The sequence below is a fragment of the Heterodontus francisci genome, chromosome 24 (assembly GCF_036365525.1).
Source record: "Heterodontus francisci isolate sHetFra1 chromosome 24, sHetFra1.hap1, whole genome shotgun sequence".
NCBI classification, from domain to species: Eukaryota; Metazoa; Chordata; class Chondrichthyes; order Heterodontiformes; family Heterodontidae; genus Heterodontus; species Heterodontus francisci.
The window spans coordinates 74,856,637-74,875,164 of NC_090394.1; the positions used below are offsets into that span (position 1 = coordinate 74,856,637).

The 18,528-nt window shown below is 43.3% G+C and overlaps 1 protein-coding gene across 4 annotated transcripts in view; it reads right to left on the reverse strand.

Moving 5' to 3' along the window:
- The window catches only part of polr3e (polymerase (RNA) III (DNA directed) polypeptide E), a 59,082-nt gene that overhangs the window by 12,192 nt on the left and 28,362 nt on the right, over positions 1 to 18,528 (reverse strand). For 3 of the 4 annotated variants that reach the window (XM_068056624.1, XM_068056626.1, XM_068056623.1), the window contains 4 exons: positions 16,473 to 16,532; positions 15,684 to 15,841; positions 13,491 to 13,555; positions 10,752 to 11,245 (listed from right to left, as the gene is read on the reverse strand). In XM_068056624.1, coding sequence (XP_067912725.1) covers positions 10,752 to 11,245; positions 13,491 to 13,555; positions 15,684 to 15,841; positions 16,473 to 16,532 — 777 coding nt within the window. The remainder of the gene's footprint in view (positions 1 to 10,751; positions 11,246 to 13,490; positions 13,556 to 15,683; positions 15,842 to 16,472; positions 16,533 to 18,528) is intronic. The other variant, XM_068056625.1, reaches the window with a different exon arrangement.

The following is an 18,528-nucleotide window of genomic DNA, read 5'->3' on the forward strand; positions in this document are numbered from 1 at the left end:
ACTGTCAGGTCAAGCCACGAACATGTCCATCCTGTGCAAACACGCAGCAAAACTTACACAAACTTACAGCACAGAAGCAATATCCTCCTGGTTGAGGTGTCCTCCTGGTATGGTGCCAGAGGATTGGAGAACTGCTAACGTTGTACCTTTGTTTAAAAAGGGAGCGAAGGATAGACTGAATAATTACAGGCCAGTCAGCCTGTAACCTCATTTGTGGGCAAATTATGGAAATCTATTTTGACACAGGATAAACTGTCACTTAGAAAGGCACAGGTTAATCAAGGATAGTCAGCATGGATTTATTAAGGAAAGATCTTCTTTGACCAACTTGATTGGATTGTTTGAAGTAGTAACAAGAAAGATAGATGAGGGTAGCGCAGTTGATGTGGTCTACATGGATTTGAGCAAGGCTTTTGACAAGGTCCTACATGGCAGACTGGTTAAAAAAATTAAATCTCATGGGACCCAGGGAAATGCAGCAAGGTGGATACAAAATTGGCTCAGCTGCAGGTAACTAAGGGTAATTGTTGACTGGTGTTTTAGCGACCAGAGGGCTGTTTCCAGTGGTTCAGTACCGGGTCCCCTGCTTTTTGTGGTATACATTAATGATTTGGTCGTAAATGTAGGAGCCCGATCAAGAAGTTTGCAGAGACACAAAGATTGGCCATGTGGTAGATAGCGAGGAGGATAGCTGTAGGCTGCAGGAAGATTTTGATGGTCTGGTCAGATGGGCAGAAAAGTGGCAAATGGAATTCAACTTGGAGAAGTGTGAGGTGATGCATTTGGGGAGGTTAAACAAGGCAAAGGAATACATGATTAATGGGAAAATACTGAGAATTGTAGAGGAAGTGAGGGACCTTGGAGTGAATGTCCACAGATCCCTAAAGGTAACAGGACATGTCGATCGGGTGGTTAAGAAGGCATATGGAATCCTTTCCTTTATTAGCCAAGGTACAGAATATAAGAGCAGGGAGGTTATACTGGAACTGTATAACTCATTAGTTAGGCCACAACTTGAGTACTGTGTGCAGTTCTGGTCACCTCATTACAGAAAGGATGTAATTGCACTAGAGAGGGTACAGAGGAGATTTACGAAGATGTTGCCGGGACTGGAAAAATGCAGCTATGAGGAAAGATTGGATAGGCTGGGGTTGGAACAGAGAAGGCTCAGAGGAGATCTGATTGAAATGTACAAAATTTTGAGGGGCCTGGATAGAGTGGAGGTGAAGGGTTTATTCACCTTAGCAGAGAGGTCAGTGACTAGGGGGATTTAAAGTGATTGGTAGAAAAATTAGAGGGGGGGAAATGAGGAAAAATTTTTTCACCCAGAGGGTGGTGCGGGTCTGGAACTCACTGCCTGAAAGGGTAGTTGAGGCAGAGACCCTGAACTCATTCAAAAGGAGCCTGGACATGCTGTAAGCTGCAGGGCTACGAACCAAATGCTGGAAGGTGGGATTAGAATGGACGGATCGTTTTTCAGCCGGCACAGACACGATGGGCCAAGTGGCCTCTTTCCGTGCCTTAAACTTTCTATGATTCTTTGGCCCAACTGGTCCATGTTTATGCTCCAAATGATTCTCCTCCCACCCCTCGTTATCTCACCTCTATTCCTTTCTCCTCACGTGATTATCTACACAGTTAGTTTGAGCTCTGCATAATTGGCTCATGCTACCAGTCTGAAATATTACATTTTCAGAATACACCAGGGCGCTTCACATTTCAGCTGACTGATTAGCAGTATACAGCTAATGAGGGTTACTGGGCTACAGAGCTTATACTGAATTAATGAAATTACAGGAAAGGCAAGCTATTCCAACAATGTTCTCTTGGTTTAGTCATCACCCTGGGAAATAACTGGGGAGCTCTGGTATTTTGCTGCTTGTTTAACACCAGAAGATGATATCCCAGAGAAATTTAATGCTTAGTCAGATTTTAGATTTTTCAACAAAATAAAAGCATTGACAATACATCAAACCATTACACTACAGTGAGTAAATATTTTGTCCTTATTCCATCAATGTACAATCCCTCCCCCACTCATATGGTGTTGTCCACGGTGTATAGCAATGTGTGTGCGCAGTCACATCGGCAACAAGCAGTGGGAACAGTACAGGCACAGGTAAAGAACTGGAAAAGACCATCAAACCACCTCCCCTCTCCCATCCAACCATGGGTGTAACCTGATGCCAAGTTGAGTTTGCGACCACTGAGCCACAGCTGCCAGAGTTGGTGCTGAAGTTTCATTTTATATTGTAATTGTTGTGTGCAACTATCCATTTTTGTAATAACATGCTGTATGATTACAGAGGTGCTTCCAACTGCACCCTACTGATACGGATTGGTGAGTTGCTGCAGTGCACCTTGTAAGATGGTACACACTGCTGCACTGTGCGTCGGTGGTGGAGGGAGTGAATGTTGAAGTTGGTGGACGGGGTGTCAATCAAGCGGGTTGCTTTGCCCTAGATGGTGTCGAGCTTCTTGAGTGTTGTTGGAGCTGCACCCATCCAGGCAACTGGAGATTATTCCATCACACTCCTGACTTGTGGCTTGTAGATGCTGGACAGGCATTGGGGAATCAGGTGGTGAGTTACTCATGTGTTAGCTGAGTTTGTGCAAGTGCATGTAAGAGGCAGGTCTCGGTGAGTGCATGTGTACAAGTGTAAGAGAGAGCATGCCAGGTCTTGGGCAGTGCATGTGAGAACACCAGGACTTGGGCACGTGGGTACGATTGAGACAGAGCTATGCATGCGTGTGCGTATGTGCGGTGCCTGTGTGCGCACCTCTGCACGCTCCTCTGTGTACACACATGTGCGTGAGTGAGAGTCATGGGGTCATTTATGGCTCAGGAGGAGGCCATTTGGCCCACTGAGTCCATGCTGGAAAAGAGTGTGTGTGTGTATATATATGTGTGTGTATACACACACACACACACACACACAGGTCTCAGTGGTGTGCGCGCATGAGAGATCCAGGTTCTACTGTAAGAAATGGCTGTCTAATAATTTTCTTAAGGTTTTATGAGGTTAACTGAATGCAGAAATTGTTCTCTCTCTCAAGAAACTCCACCCTCTAATTTTTTCTGTAAGAAAGTTGAAGGTTTTATTTAACTGAGAACACTAACTTTCTCTTTAGTTTTATTTTTCTTCAGTTTTATTAGTCATTTGGAAAGGCATCTGAAGAACAAAAAAATGACCTGATGATGGTTTCCAGGGCCATATGAGTACTGATGCCAAACCAAGAGATCTGGCAGTTTAAAAAAAATAGAATGAGAACTTAATCTGCAGACATCAAATGTCACAGCATGGTGACAATTTGGACTAAAGGCGTTGCCTTTCAAAGACTTGGTCTTAACCCATTCAAACCAATTGTTATCTTCTGAGACAAAGTGCTTGAGAAGGAGAGATATAGAAGATACCTCTAAACTAGTTGCAAGCACTTCTGTCTTTAATGTAAAAGAGCATGCAAAACCACCAAGCTGGGCATAATTATTTCTGAGATTTGAATTGATAAAATAAATTAATGTCAGTTGCTATTTCAAGCATTCAAAGGGAAATTTTACTTGACGTTCAAGGGCATAATCAAATTTTCATTGAACAAATAATCTGATGGAAAAGCAGTCTAAGTAGTTCCTGAGTATCAAAAGAATAACAGAAGGCTTCTTTTAGGAAGAAACAATTTGAACACTGAGAAAACCTGCCAGCTCAACAACATTGTTATTTGAATTTGGGAACATTGTGAAATGATAAAACGCCAGGCACAAGACAAACAAAATGTGTTAATGCCTGGAATCAAGTGGGAATGTTTGATTTCAGTTTTAAAGATATTATGAGAACAAGATATTGGACTGTAAGGTTCCTCCAGGGCTCATGAATGAGTTAGAATGGTAACTAATGGATGTATAAAACTGGATGAGAGGACGTGATTGAGGGTAAGTGATAGGGACAGAAAAAATTACACTACCAAATGGAAAATATTTTAGGGAAGTGTAGCCAAGAATTGTAATTCTTAGCTTTATCCTGGAGATGTCTGTGTCCTTGCTTATGTTTAAGAGAACTGCATTTGATAGTCTACCCACTACCCAAGACATCGGGACCTTGAAAGTCCAAAAATGGCTTGTACTGGATGTGGCATGATATTGGGATACCGATGTGTGTACAGATGTGATTTGTTGCTTGTGAAGCAACTAACAGGCGAAAATGCACGGGGACCCAGCACTGAAGAATGGGTTTCAGACATGCCCAGCTGCTTGACAACAGGACATGAAATGTGGCCAGTAGCGCGAGATAAATCACCAAGGCAATGACACAAAGAGAAACTGGTTTTAAAGTAATCAGGATAGAATTAAACATACTGGTACCTGTCAGAGGGAATAAAATTGTTGGGCAGTATAGAGGGATATAGAATCTGGATTAAGAAAATTGAGGGCTAGGTCTAGTATTTAGTATGAATTATCCACAAGGTGGATGCAGTTGAACAGAGTACTGGAGAATCTTTTAAGTCCACGCCATGATCTTTCGTTTGAACCATATGTATTTATTACATGCCAATAATTCAGAATTGAATGAGATGACCTGCAGGTGGGGAGCACCAATCCAAGTTGATAGTGGTCACATTTTACTGGAAAGGTTTTGATGTTTATTCTTGGTGGCAGCTTGGAAATAGCTAGGTTAGACAGGAGCAATTTGAGAGAAGTCAATAAGGATATTTTTTTCTCAAGGTGGGGAGATCTGTAAGAAATGGCTGTCTAATAACCTTATAAAATCTTAACAAAATTAATTGAATGCTTTAGAAATAGTTTGCTCTCTTTCATTAAGAAAGATTCTATAGCAATCTACCAGACCCTGACAGATACAGGACAGCGTAGGCCTGTTATCTCTCCCAAGGACATGACCCTAGCACAGGCTCTGAAACAAGATTTCCCACATTATACTCCATCTGCCATCTTGTTGCCCACTCATTTAACCTGTCTGTTTTTCTTTGCAGCTTCTCTGTGTCCTCCTCTCAGCTTACCTTTCCACCTAGCTTTGTATCATCAGCAAACTTAAGACACGTTACTCTCTGTCTCTTCATCTAAGTTAATTTAGATTGTAAATAGTTGAGACCCCAAGCCATGATCCTTGCTGCACTCCACTAGTTGCAGCCTGACAACTTGAAAATGCCACTCTTTGCTTCCTGTCCGTTAACCAATCCTCTATCTATGCTAATATATTACACCCAACTCCATGAGCCCTTATCTTGCCTATTAACCTTTTGTGTGGCACCTTATCGAATGCCTTTTGGAAATCCAAGTATACTACATCTACTGGTTCCCCTTTATCTACCCTACTAGCTACATCCCCAGAACACTAATAAATTTGTCACACAGATTTCCCTTTTGTAAAAGCATGCTGACTTGTTCTAATCATGCTATGCTTTTCTAAGTGCATTATTAAGGCTTCCTTAATAATAGATTCCAGCATTTCCCCAAAGACTGATTTCAGGCTAACTGGCCTGCAGTTATTTTCTCTCTCCCTCCTTTCTTGAAAAGCAGTGTTACATTTGCCAACTTCCATTCTGATGGGATCGTTCCTGAATCGAAGGAATTTTGGAAAATCATAACTAGCCCATCCACTATCTCTGCAGATATCTCTTTTAGAACCCTAGGATGTAGGCCATCATGTCCTGAGGATTTGTCAGATTGTAGTCCCTTAAGTTTACAAATACTTTTTCTTTGCTGATATTAATTACCTTAATTTCCTCACTCTTTTCAGCCCCTAGGTTACCCTCTATTACTGGTATGCAACTTCTGTCTTCGAATGTGAAGACAGTCACAAAGTATTTGTTCAAAGCCTCTGCAATTTCCTCATTCCCCATGATAATTTCTCCTGTCTCTGCTTCTAAGGGGCCAACATTTATTTTAGCTACTCTCTTCCTTTTTATATACTTAAAAGCTCTTACAATCTTTTATATTTCTGGCTAGTTTACTCTCATGTTCTATTTTTTCCCTTATCAATTTTTTGGTGGCCCTTTGTTGGTTTCTAAAACACTCCCAATCCTCAGACTTGCTACTATTGTTTGCACCATTATAAGACTCGTCTTTTAACCTGATACTATCCTTAACTTCCCCAGTGAGCCCGTGGATGGGTCTTCCTTGCTGAGTTTTTGTTTCTCAATGGAGAGCAATCTGTGGCTCAGCTTGGGCCGAGTGTTAGGCTTCGGCTTAACACTTTGGTTAGTTCAAGACCGAGGACTGAAGACACCATCAACACCTCACCTGTCTCATCTGTCGGGGGGACTGTCACCACTATTCTGCCCCACCGTATGATCTGGGATCGGTGATCCATTCGACCTGTCACGGATCGTATGTCTTTTTTGTCTATTTAGCATATGCATCATCATATTTAAACAACTGCTTCTTAATAAGCTACTTTAAAACCACCTATGACTTCAACCCACTCCCCACATCTTTGGGTATCTGTGACTACCTGAACCTAAATCTTACACTGCTGCGACTACACGGGAAAAACACAACAGCTTTTTCAAATGAGACGCGGTGGAAGTCTAGTTTGCCTCCTGGGCAAATTGCATTTTCCCAGCCTGACAACCAGTTCTCAGGAGGTTTCAGCTGTCAAAATGGAACGATTCTCCACTTCCTTGGTTAGTTGCACAGGGCTGAATCGGCAGTGATTCTGCAGGGGGCAGGAGCTGCCAGTGGAGACTGCCATCATTTACTGCCTGGGCAGGTGTTAGCACTGATCTCAGCCCCAGCCACCACATCAAATTGCAAAAACTAAACGACAGCTGCTTTCCCCTGAATGGCAAACTGCCACATTAAACACACACTGGCAGCAGCGGAAAGCAAAGCTCGACTATTATGCCAGGGCAGAGAGTCACAGGGTCGTGAGAGCGCAGATCCAAACCCTGTTGAAATACCTGGGAATCCACTCGGGATTACCGTCAGCATTTATTTCCTCAGTCCTTGAGAACAATTTAGCCATTACAATTACAAACACACAGCACTGGATTCTGTATAACACACAGTAGATAACAACTGGTGCAGGTTACTTTTTTAAAAAAATATTTGCAGTTTATCCTCATGTGTAGTAATGATTTGGAAATGTGCAACAGACCCTGAGGCATGTGCTGAAAAATAATCACTCCATCCAATTAAATTCTGCACACCTCCACTGTAACATGGCCAGCTGCAGGTACTGGGCAAGAATAATTTTATAAGCAGCTTGGTAATTGCCTTGAACCACAAGCTGCAATCAAGACTCAAACACAGTATTTGTGATGTTGCAAGGTTAGTTTTATGCCTGGAATCCAAGGAGCCATTGGCTTCCTAACTATCTGCATGTCAACCCATCATTTCCAAATGGCATGCAATCACAAGTCTTTCCTCACTTGCCCAAGACTGAATCATCCCTAACTAGTCCTGACATGCGATTTTAATGCAACTTAAAACTGCATTTGAATTGAAGTGATCACCTGGGACATGGTTAATCCTCAAACTGCTGGCAAATTCAGGAGGTACTAATAAACATTAGGAATATCACACGCCGACTATAAATAATATACTTTAAACCAACATTTTACCGGCACTTACTTCGGTATCTCTAAGCTTGTCCTATTCTCTCTTCTGTTTAATTTTAAACTTTAATGTTTCAGCCTACTGGCCTTTCTTTGATATATCAGCACAGGAGCAGGTCCCTCATGTCTGTGCTAGCTCTGTGGTAGAGCTATATTTTAGGTTGTGCTAAAATATATCTAAAATTATTCACCCCATTTCTCCTACATCTGAATCTTTGCCCCTCTGGTCAAGTTGGAAAGTTGTGGGTTTGAGCCTCACTCCAGCACACAATTGGGGCCGATACTCCAGCAAGGAACTGGGGGAGAGCAAGAGGGGCCGCCCTGTGGATAGGATATTAACCCAAGTCCCGGCCTGTCTTTTCCCATGATTCAGATGGATGTTCAAGATCCCACGGCACAGTGTGAAGAATGGGGGAGTTCTCCTGATATCCAGACTGCAACCAACACCACCAATATACACACATTAACTGGCCAATCATCTTGTTATGCCATGTGGGATCTTTCCATGCGCAAAACAGCTGCTGGATTCACCGACATAATAACAGTTACTGTGCTTCAAGGTAATCACTGCTTCTGATGTGCTTCAGTACATTTCCAAGAGGCAATAAAAGGTGCTTTTGCAATTTAAGAGCTGGGAACTTAACTTAGTTCTTTAAAAAAAAAAAATCTTTGACAAATCTGGAACCAAATAAACATCAATTACAATGCAGTGGGCATTTATTCAATAAGGATCTTTGGGTTAAGGCGCCACCAGCACAAGAGACTTCAGTACATCCATTAGCATCAATAATTTAAAAGACTCTAACAGCTGAGATTTCCTAATTCTGGCCTCCGATCACGGGCAAAGTCTAATGTGAAAAGCTAAAATATGGAACTTGCTTCATCCCATCTCTTATCTTATAATCTCCAAGGCACAGTTTCCTTTGCTAAGCCACTGTAACACGCAAGGAGCCGGTTTGAAATGATTCCTCGTCCCTGAAGCCTTTACCCAAGCCATTCGTCCTTCATTGTTGTCCCCCACCCCAAACCCCAGCATGTTGGACCCCCACATGCTGGGTATGGCTCAGTGATGGCCAGAAATTCCCTGCTAATTCATCCAGTAAAAGCCCCAAAAAATGCTCACAGGCTACCTGACAGTGGAAGGCATTTCAGGACACCTAAAACTGCTCAAGCTTTATAGCCACCTAAACCCTATCTGCCCTCACCTCTCCCCGGTATCCTGGCCAATATTCATCTCTAAATTACCACCAGAAACAGATCACCTAGGCATTTATCTCATTGCTGTTCGTGGGACCTTTTCGTGCACGTTTCCTACATTACAACAGTGTCAATACTTTAAAATAATTAATTGGCTGTGAAGTGCTTTGGGATGTCCTGAGGGAGTGCAAGGTGCTATAGAAATGCAAGATCTTTCTTACTATCCAATGTCTTTACAGCCCAAGACTCTCAAAAAGATGCCTTTGTCTCTGCAGGTAGTGGAAATCTACAACTCCCCTCGTGCCTCCACAGCTGTTGAGGTGGCGGCGGGGGGTGGGGGGGGGGGGGGGGTGGGGAGGGGGTTGCTTTAACTGAACATTTCCAAACGAGATTGATAGAAAGGGTACAAAGGGTTACAGAACCAAGGTAGGCAGATGGAGTTGAGGTACAGATCAGCCGCAATCTAACTGAATGGTCAATTAGGCTCGAGGGGCCAAATGGCCCAGACGCATAGAATAGTACAGCACAGGAGCAGACTATTTGGACCATCGAGTCTGTGCTGGCTCTTTTGAAGAGCAATCCAGTTAGTCACACTCCCATATTCTTTCCCCACAAGCCTGCAATTTTTTTCTTTTTCAAATTCTAACCACTCATTTTTTTCTTTAAAATTCATTCATGGGATGTGAGTGCTGCTGGCGAGGCCAGCATTTATAGTCCATTCCTATTGCCCTTGAGAAAGTGGTGGTGAGCCGCCTTCTTGAACTGCGGCAGTCCGTATGGTGTAGGTACGCCATAGTGCTGTTAGGGAAGGAGCTCCAGGATTCTGACCCAGTGACAGTGAGGGAACAGCAATATAGTTCATATCAGGATGGTGTGTGACTTGGAGGGGAACTTGTAGGTGGTAGTGTTCCCATGCATCTGCTGCCATATGATTGATGTCCTTGTCCTTTCTGGTGGTAGCTGAAGATTGTTGGGCCAAGGACATTACCCTGAGGAACTTCTGCAGTGATGTCCTAGAGCTGAGATGATTGGCCTCCAACAACCATCTTCCTTTGGGCTAGGTATGACTCCAACCAGTGGGGAGTTTTCCTCCCAATTTCCCATTGACTTCAATTTTGCTAGGGCTATTTGATGTCACACTCAGTCAAATGCTGCCTTGAAATCAAGGGCAGCTACTCTCACTTCTGGAATTCAGCTTTTTCATTCACGTTTGGACCAAGGTTGTAATGAGGTCAGGAGCCGAGTGACCCAGCAAAACCCAAACTTAGCATCAGTGAGCAGGTTATTGCTGAGTAGATGCTTGATAACACTGTCAACAACACCTTCCATCACTTTACTGATGACTGAGTGTAGACTGATTGGGGGGGGGGGAGCTAATTGGCCAGATTGGATTTGTCCTTCGCTTTACTGACAGGACATACCTGGGCAATTTTCCACATTGTCTGGTAAACGCCAGTGCTGTAGCTATACTGGAACAGCTTGGATATGGGCGCAGCTAGTTCTGGAGCACGTCTTCAGTATTACAATTGGGATGTTATCAGAACCCATAGCCTTTGCTACATCCAGTGCCTTCCTTTTCTTGATATTACATGGAGTGAACTGAATTGGTTGAAGACTGGCATCTGCGATGCTGTGGACCTCAGGAAGAGACTGAGATGGCACATCCACTTGGGACTTCCAGCTGAAGATGGCTGCAAATGCCTCAGTGTAAAATATTTTGCCCTCATGTCACCATTGATTCTTTCGTCAATCACCTTAAATCTGTGCCCCCTGGCTATCACCTTTTCAGTTACTGGAAACAGTTCCTCTTTATTTAGTCTATTTAAACCCTTCATGATTTTAAACACCTTTATTAAATTGCCATTTTGTCGTCTGCCTTCGCCTGCTCCTACATTCCCAACAACTGCATAACATGACTGTCCTGTTATCACAAATGCATCTACCAGCTGTTTATTATGGCTATAGTGCAATATATAGATACTCACAGGCACCAAGATTTGTTTGCATCCACAGTCCAAAAGTGTCTCCTGCAACATTCGGTCTGAAATGCCGCTGAATAAAATGTGCCCGGGGGGCAGACTGGCCAAGTGCAGGTTAAATAGTCGCTTCAGCTCACTTAAATTGAGCACATAGTGTTTCCTGAGCATCCCCCGCACAAATTCTTTCAGCTCTGCCACCACGACCTCACTCCGAGCCCCCTGGCACTGAGCGGGTGAATCTGTTGAGTCACGGGAGCTCTCGTCTGAGTGGACCCCATTGGCTGCCTCACTCCCCAGCCGCGGGGCTGTGTCCATGGGCTCCTCCTCGCTCAGTGGCTCCTCCTTGATCTTGATGGTGAGCAGGGTGCCCTCGGGAGCTCGCCCGCCATGCGGAGCCTTTCGCTGCCGGTAGTCATTCTCCAGGATGGCGTGATTATCCCGCACTCTCTCTCTGGCTGCAGCCACCCTCCGTTCCCCGCACACCACTGCAGTCAAAGCTGCTTGAAACAAAGCAAAGACAATTCATTTCTGTTTGTACAAGAACATTACAAACCACGGAAAGCCACTCTTTTTCTTATTCCCCTTACATAGTATTTATAGCACAGAAATAGCCATGCAATCCAACTGGTTGATGCTGGCTTTATGCTCCACACGAATCTCCTCCCACCCCTCTTCATCTCACCCCATTAACATATCCTTTCATTCTTTTCTCCCTCGGGTAGTTATTTAACCTCCCTTAAATGCAACTATACTATTTATCTCTCTCATCCCTGGGATAGCAAGTTGCACATTCTCACCGCTCTCTGGGTAAAGAAATTTCTTCTGAATTCTCGATTGGATTTCTTATTGACTATCTTAGATTGATAGCCTCTCGTTTTGCTCTTCCCCACAAGTGGAAACGTGTTCACTATGCCTACCCTGTCAAACTCTTTCATAATCTTAAATAGCTGTAATCGGGTCACCCCCCACCCACTTCTCTTTTCTAGAGAAAAGCACCCCAACCTGTTCAATCTTTCCTGATAGTTAGAACCTCTCAGTTCTGGTATCATCTTTGTAAATCATTTTTGTACATTCTCCAGTGCCTCTATAACCTTTTTGTAATACGGAGAACAGAAATGCTCACAGTACTCTTGATGTTCACGTATTGATTAAAATGGCACAGATACTTTGACATTGCTTTGTTTCACCACTCCTCCTCTAAAGGTTGCCAAGTCCATGATGGGATACAGTTCCACCAGTGGCATCCCTTTGCCCAAGTGCCCATCTTGCCTAAGTTTCGACAATAAATGTTGTTATTCAACTGTAGGGGAAAACCTACAGCTGAGCCCGACTTTTCCTCACCCATAGATAGCTGTGTATTCCCAGCGGGATCACTGGACAGTGATCAGGAGTGGCTAATATCCCAGAGTCCACTCCCCCTATTTTGGCTGAGATCCTCTAATGCACACAGATTGGGCATTGAATATGGAGCTTTCTGAATCTGTATAGCACAACTACCAATTTTAATTAGTAATTAAAAAGTTGAGCAAAATTTTAGTTTTCACACATTAATCTCTCACATTTATAATGTATATTCAGTGACAATATTGAAAATGCTGGCCCCTTTTAATTAAACAGGACTCATTTCTGTGTTAATAGAGAGCAAGTGATGCTCATTATGGTTTTGCATTTAAGGGCTGGGTTTTTGCCCACTTGGGGAGTTGCCTCTGGTCAGAGAGTTTGTCCAGAAGGGAAGAGTGGGAACTGATGTTTGGGCTGAACTATGAATTGACAATAAAACAGTCGAGGGTCAGAGACTGTCATCGGCTTCCTCATTTCGGTGAATGGATATTTGAATATTCAGGAACAATGAACTGTTTACACTAAAACACAAAACTGTATACGATGCTTGAGACTTGGTCTCGTGTGTACCCAATACATATATACCAGTTTTTAGGACTTTTTTTGTGCTCTATTTTCAAAGTGATTGGCCCACCCCTCTTCCTAATGCTACACACAATTCCTCAAATGACAGCAAAAGTGGGCAGTGACACACTCTTGGGCTTCTGCCACAGCTGCACATGAGACGGGAAATGGCACTCAGGGAAGGAGTGACTACAGCTCGGCTATAGACACAGCTTCCCCCCTTACCTGCAGTGCCCGACCTCTTGATCGGGCACCCTCCCGACAGCACAGGGCAGCTTGAGAACTGGCTCTACAGAGGATTAAGGGGCAAGGCGGTTTCACAGAAGTGTCTTTAAATGATAGAAACAGAGTTAACGTTTCAGGTCTGTGTCCTTTCATCAGTGACCTCAGCTCTCAGCTGATCACAGATGTAGGAGATGCTGACTTGGAGCATATTCTGCAGCAGTGCTGAGCTGAGTTACTTGTTTAACTCCCATCAGTGGAACTGATGAAATGGGCGATAAATTGCTTTTTGGTCGGGCGCAATATTTCAAATCCCACTCCACCTGCTAAAAGCCCAGAAGGATCTTGTTGGCAGAATTTGGAGTAATCACAGCCAACATCATTTATGATTTTGATGGAAAAATGGGCAGAATTGCAAAGTGTAACCCCACAAATGTTAAGTAAGAGTCTAATAACTCCACGTAGTAAAAATTTAATTTGATCTTTTGCTCACTGTAGACCAGTGTTGCTGATCTTAATGTATTAAGCAAGCACTTGTTATTTTCAATTAAAAAAGGAAAGCGTTTGCTGTCAATTAAATTTGCCCAGTGATTAAAAGTTGCTTCTTGACATTTTTACCTGCTTGAGAGTTGGGTTTCTTTGGCATCATGTCCTCCTTGGAGAGACTGTACACTTTCTCCAACCTGCAGAGACAGAAAGCCCTGCATAGTTACAACTGAAAACTCACCTCCCCATTGTAAATATTCAATTCTACACCCAGTTCCACTGATGGGAGTTAAACAAGTAACTCAGCTCAGCACTGCTGCAGAATAAGCTCCAAGTCAGCATCTCCTACATCTGTGATCAGCTGAGAGCGGAGGTCACTACGAGGAAAGGTTGCTCTGTAATCTAAAGGTCCTAAGGATCTCCAATAATTAAAAACAAAGTCAAAACGCAGTTAGATTTCTGGTAAGATTGAGTCAGGAATAGGGTGTCAACCTGGCCAACACCACTCAACAATCATGGTTTTTGAACATTTTTTCCAGTATCTTTCCTCTACCTAACTTGATCAGAATTCATGAGAGGGATTCTGCTAGGTAACTAACTCTATGTGGACAGTTCCTGCCAGTAATTCTGAGTGGGGGCAGCAAGGTGGTGATGGAGACACCTTACTCTCCAAGTAATTCTGGGTGCAGTGTCAACAAGCATCAATACATCCCACAAACAAGGCAGCTGGGAATGTATTACAAAGCCCCCTTTTCAACACAATGTGTACGTACAGATACACGAGAACTCCCTGGAATGTAATACACTAATTTAGTGGCAGCAGGGAAATCAGAAACCCAAAGCTGACTGGGGGTTGTTTAATCTTGATAAAAGCTACATGGTTTTGTCAGTTTTCTCTTGGTAAAATATTCACTCATCACCCCCACTGAATTCAGCCAGGAACGAATGAGGCACAATTCTCTTAGTTAGCAATGACACTCACAGCCAGTTACTATGGCGCTCCTGTGTGAACGAAGGAGCCAGTGAGTTTGTAAAAAGTCTGCACAGAAAGGCTCTTTGTACAAGGTGTGATTGTACAGAAAAAAAAACTTCCTATTTTTGTGTTGTGAAAGGAATGAATGGAAAAGAGGGCGATGAATTTTGATAGAATAAAGCAGGACAACAATTTGAAGTATGCAGAATCATGCAGTAACACGTTAAAGGCTCAGAGAGGGTGGAGTGAAAAGCAGTCTGATCATATTAACAGCTTACCCACAGATTATGTTGTTACCATAGCAACATCATCACCTCAGTACAGTGTGAAACAGCAAAGGGAAGGCAGTGTGCTGGGGATGGGACGCACTGTGCTGGGTAGGATGGGAATTCACAGTTGTGTTATCAGAGGGAGGGATTGAGCAGAGATGACTTGGGGCTCCCAGACAGCGAGGGGAAATAATAAAACTAACGGCAGACAGTGAGTCACTCCGGGTCCCTCTTGAGCTCCTCCCAGTCACCAGATGAAGTGAGTCACTGGCAGCAATTGGCAGGCAATCCACTGAGCTGGGAATGTGGCCTGGAGTCGGACAGAGGGAGGCTAATCAAAAAGATGCCAAGGTTGTATTGTGGCCCCTTGAAACAATGTTTATCTTGAAACTTCTAAAAGACAGTTTGATAGGGTAAATGTTGACACACTGGCTGGGGAGGCCAGAACTTGGGGGCCGTGTCAGAATAAAGGGTCAGCCATTTAGGACTGAAATGAGAAATTTCTTCACTTAGAAGGTGGTGAATCTTTGGAATTCTCTACCCCAGAGGGCTGTGGATGCTCCATCGTTGAGAATATTCAAGACAGAAATTGATAGATTTTTGGATACTAAGGGGATAGTGCAGGAAGGTGGAGCTGAGGTAGATGATCAGCCATGATCAAATCGAAGGGCAGAGCAGGCTTGAGGGGCCGAATGGTCTACAGTGTAGACTCTACACCTGGTCCTATTTCTTAACTCAACATTTTGTACCAGTTCCTTTCCCTCCTCTTGTCTGGATTAAGTGCTTTGAATCCTTTCCTTCACTGTATATTTTTTTACTTCCATTTCCCTGATAAGCTTTGGTACATCCTGTACTCAGAAACTTGTGGATAGACTGACTTGCCCTCATCCCACCCAAGATAGCTTGCTGTATTACTGTAAAACTATGCAATTGAATGGCTACTGGACAGCAAGCAATTCTCCCCCACACCAATATAATCAGCGCCAACATGTTACAGCTGGTGTGTTTGAGGCTAGTCTGACAGCTGTGCATGCTGCCCCCAACCCCCCCCCCCCTCCAAACCACAATGAGACATTAGATTACTTGGCTTGAATTCCCATCCAAAGCATGTACTGTCTCTGGACAACATCTGGGTGCTTTTTCACAAACTCGGCGTCGTGGGGAAGCAGGAACTCCCAGCCCTTGTTGATACGTGGAACCGCCATTTGCTCCAGGAAATCCTTCACATCCTCAGGGGGAAGCTGATCGATAAAGACGAACAAAAGCTGAGGTTAGAATGACTGAATGCTGCCTTATCAATCCACTGCTACACATGCTTTGGCATGTGTTTGAACATGCTTAGGGTCTCAGAAAGGTGTGAACACACCAAACCCAATTTAGAACTTCGAGTGAATGGATTCTATATATAAATGAACAGCAAACCTCACACAGCTTTAATATATTAATTTAAAAATGAAAAATAGTACAATTCATTGCAAAGTTACAGCCCTTTCTGTTCATTGTTGTAACCCTAAAGGTTAAACATTGTAAATATTTGAATATTCACAATATTTACTCACCTCCCAGCACGTGCATCAATAAATTTAAAAAGCAGTATTCTATTCTAAAAAAATTCCAAAACTAATTATATATGGATGATTATTGCATCAAAAATACAAACAAATTTCTTAAAATTTGTAGCTCTGCAACGTGTCTCTGTATGTGTGCACATTATATATTTTTGAAGAATACTATAGTCCAGGATTTTGGTTAGTAAATATATTTTGCAGAATTAGTTGTTTTTTTTCCACATCACTGAAAAGATTATGGGCTCAACTAAGTCTGGAGTGCCACAGTGACTTCACTGAGCAGCATCCTTTTCACACTGTGTACCTTGACCACAGCAGCTATTTCTTTCCGGATGACCCAGCGATCCTGCGTAAACTTCCACATCTGCAACAGGGGCAACAAAGAAAAGCCCAATTAAAATGAAAACTCGAGATTTAACTTTCCAGTTTTACAGTTTAGAGATACATATTGAGGACAGGTCACAAACTTATAGAATAGTTATAGAACAGGAGTAGGCCATTTGGCCCATCGTGTCCAGCTCTCTGCAAACTTGATTTGTATTTCCTTGAGTTTAGATTAAGGGGTGATGAAAGGATAGAGTAGACAGAGAGAAGCTATTTCGTCTGGTAGAGGGAGTCCAGACAAAGGGACGCTAGCCGGATGGCTAACAACTAAGCATCTGCAAAGCATGAAGGGAAAAAAAGCCAACCTTACACAAGGACAAGGACTGTGAAACAGCTGCAGTTGCAGTTTAACAAACCCAGCCTGCTGAATAGGCAGTGTGAGATAAGGTGCTCCGAATGAGACTGAGAAACTGCTGCGGTTGCGAAGGATTGCTAGACAAGGACAGATAAGAAGAACAAGGCCAGCAGAAGTATTTTGTTTTGCTTTGCAACTAGCACTAAGCAAACAGATGACTCCAAGTGCACGTGACTAAGAACATTCTCGATGCTGGGGGCAACTGGATAAAAGGGTGAGGCTAGGAGCCTCCACGGCAAAGACCTGCAGGAACAACCATCGCGGAAGGGAACCCCGAGTCTGGGATTCAGTGAAGAGAACCTATCGGGAGAGAGACTGCTCACCTTGCCTCGCAATGGGTAGTATTTAAGTCCATGCCATGAGTCTTGTGATTTATTGTAACAAGTAGTTTAACAAGTGAAATAATGAGTAGCTTAATAAGTGACTTAAGTATCAATAAAAGTGTTTATACGAAGTATCTCGTGTAGGTGTCTTTTGTCCACCACATCACCCTATTTTGAGGGTCAACAGGACATAGCCTTCAAATTAGAGCTGGGCCATTCAGGAGTGAAATCAGGAAATGAAGGGTAGTGGAAATCTGGGACTCTCCCCCTAAAAGGATTCTGGCAGTATATTGACATTATCAAGACTGAGATTGATAGATTTTTGTTCGGTCCATACTTCTGCAGTTCCAATCTGTAGGAGACGCACGGTCCTGAGCTGTGAACACCCCAATATTGCCTCAGCTCACTCTGTGCATTGTACAACTAGTTATAGCTAATCACCAAATACCCTGCTGAGAAGCACACCAGGCACCCCCGAGTATTTCCTTCATCCCTGTGAAGAATTACCTTTTCCAGTGACACCAGAAATGGGAGATTATCCCCATTAGAAATGGACAAAAGGGACAGAGCCTCTTTTCTCTTGAAAAAGCTGAGGAGTGACCTAATAGAAATCTTTAAAATTATGAAAGGCTTTGATAGTGTAGACACAGAACGCTACCACTTGTGGGGAAAAGCAAAACTAGAGGCCCTCAATATATGATAATCACCAAGAAATCAAATTGGGGATTTGGAAGCAACTTCTTTACCCAGAGAGTGGTGAGAATGTGGAATTCGCTACAACTGGGATTGGTTGAGGTGAATAAAATAGATTTATTTAATGGGTGGCCAGATAAGCACATGAGGAAGAAGGGAACAGGGGTTATGCTGATAGTGTTAGAACAAGGAGGATGGGAGCAGGCTCAAACACCATGTTTATGGAGCATAAACACCATCACAGACTGGCCGCATTGAATGGCCAGTTTTTGTATATTCGATAATTCTGTGTAATGCCTTGACTCAGGTAGGGATCACAGTTCCCACTTCTCCTGCATGTACCATCTTGCCAGAGTACAGCTGCTTGGGCACATTCCACATACACCAAATGCATCCAGAATCACTCTGTAACCAACTCAGTGTGCTGGACTCAGTGCATTCCCCCAACCCTGCTGCCGATTTGTTTTCCTGCCTTACAAATCAGTAAGATCAATGAACACATCACTGATGAAAACACCCATTACCTGCATTCTGTATGTAGTTGAAAAACATAGCCCAGATAATTAAAGGATACCAGTAAAAATCTACAAGATAATGCACATATT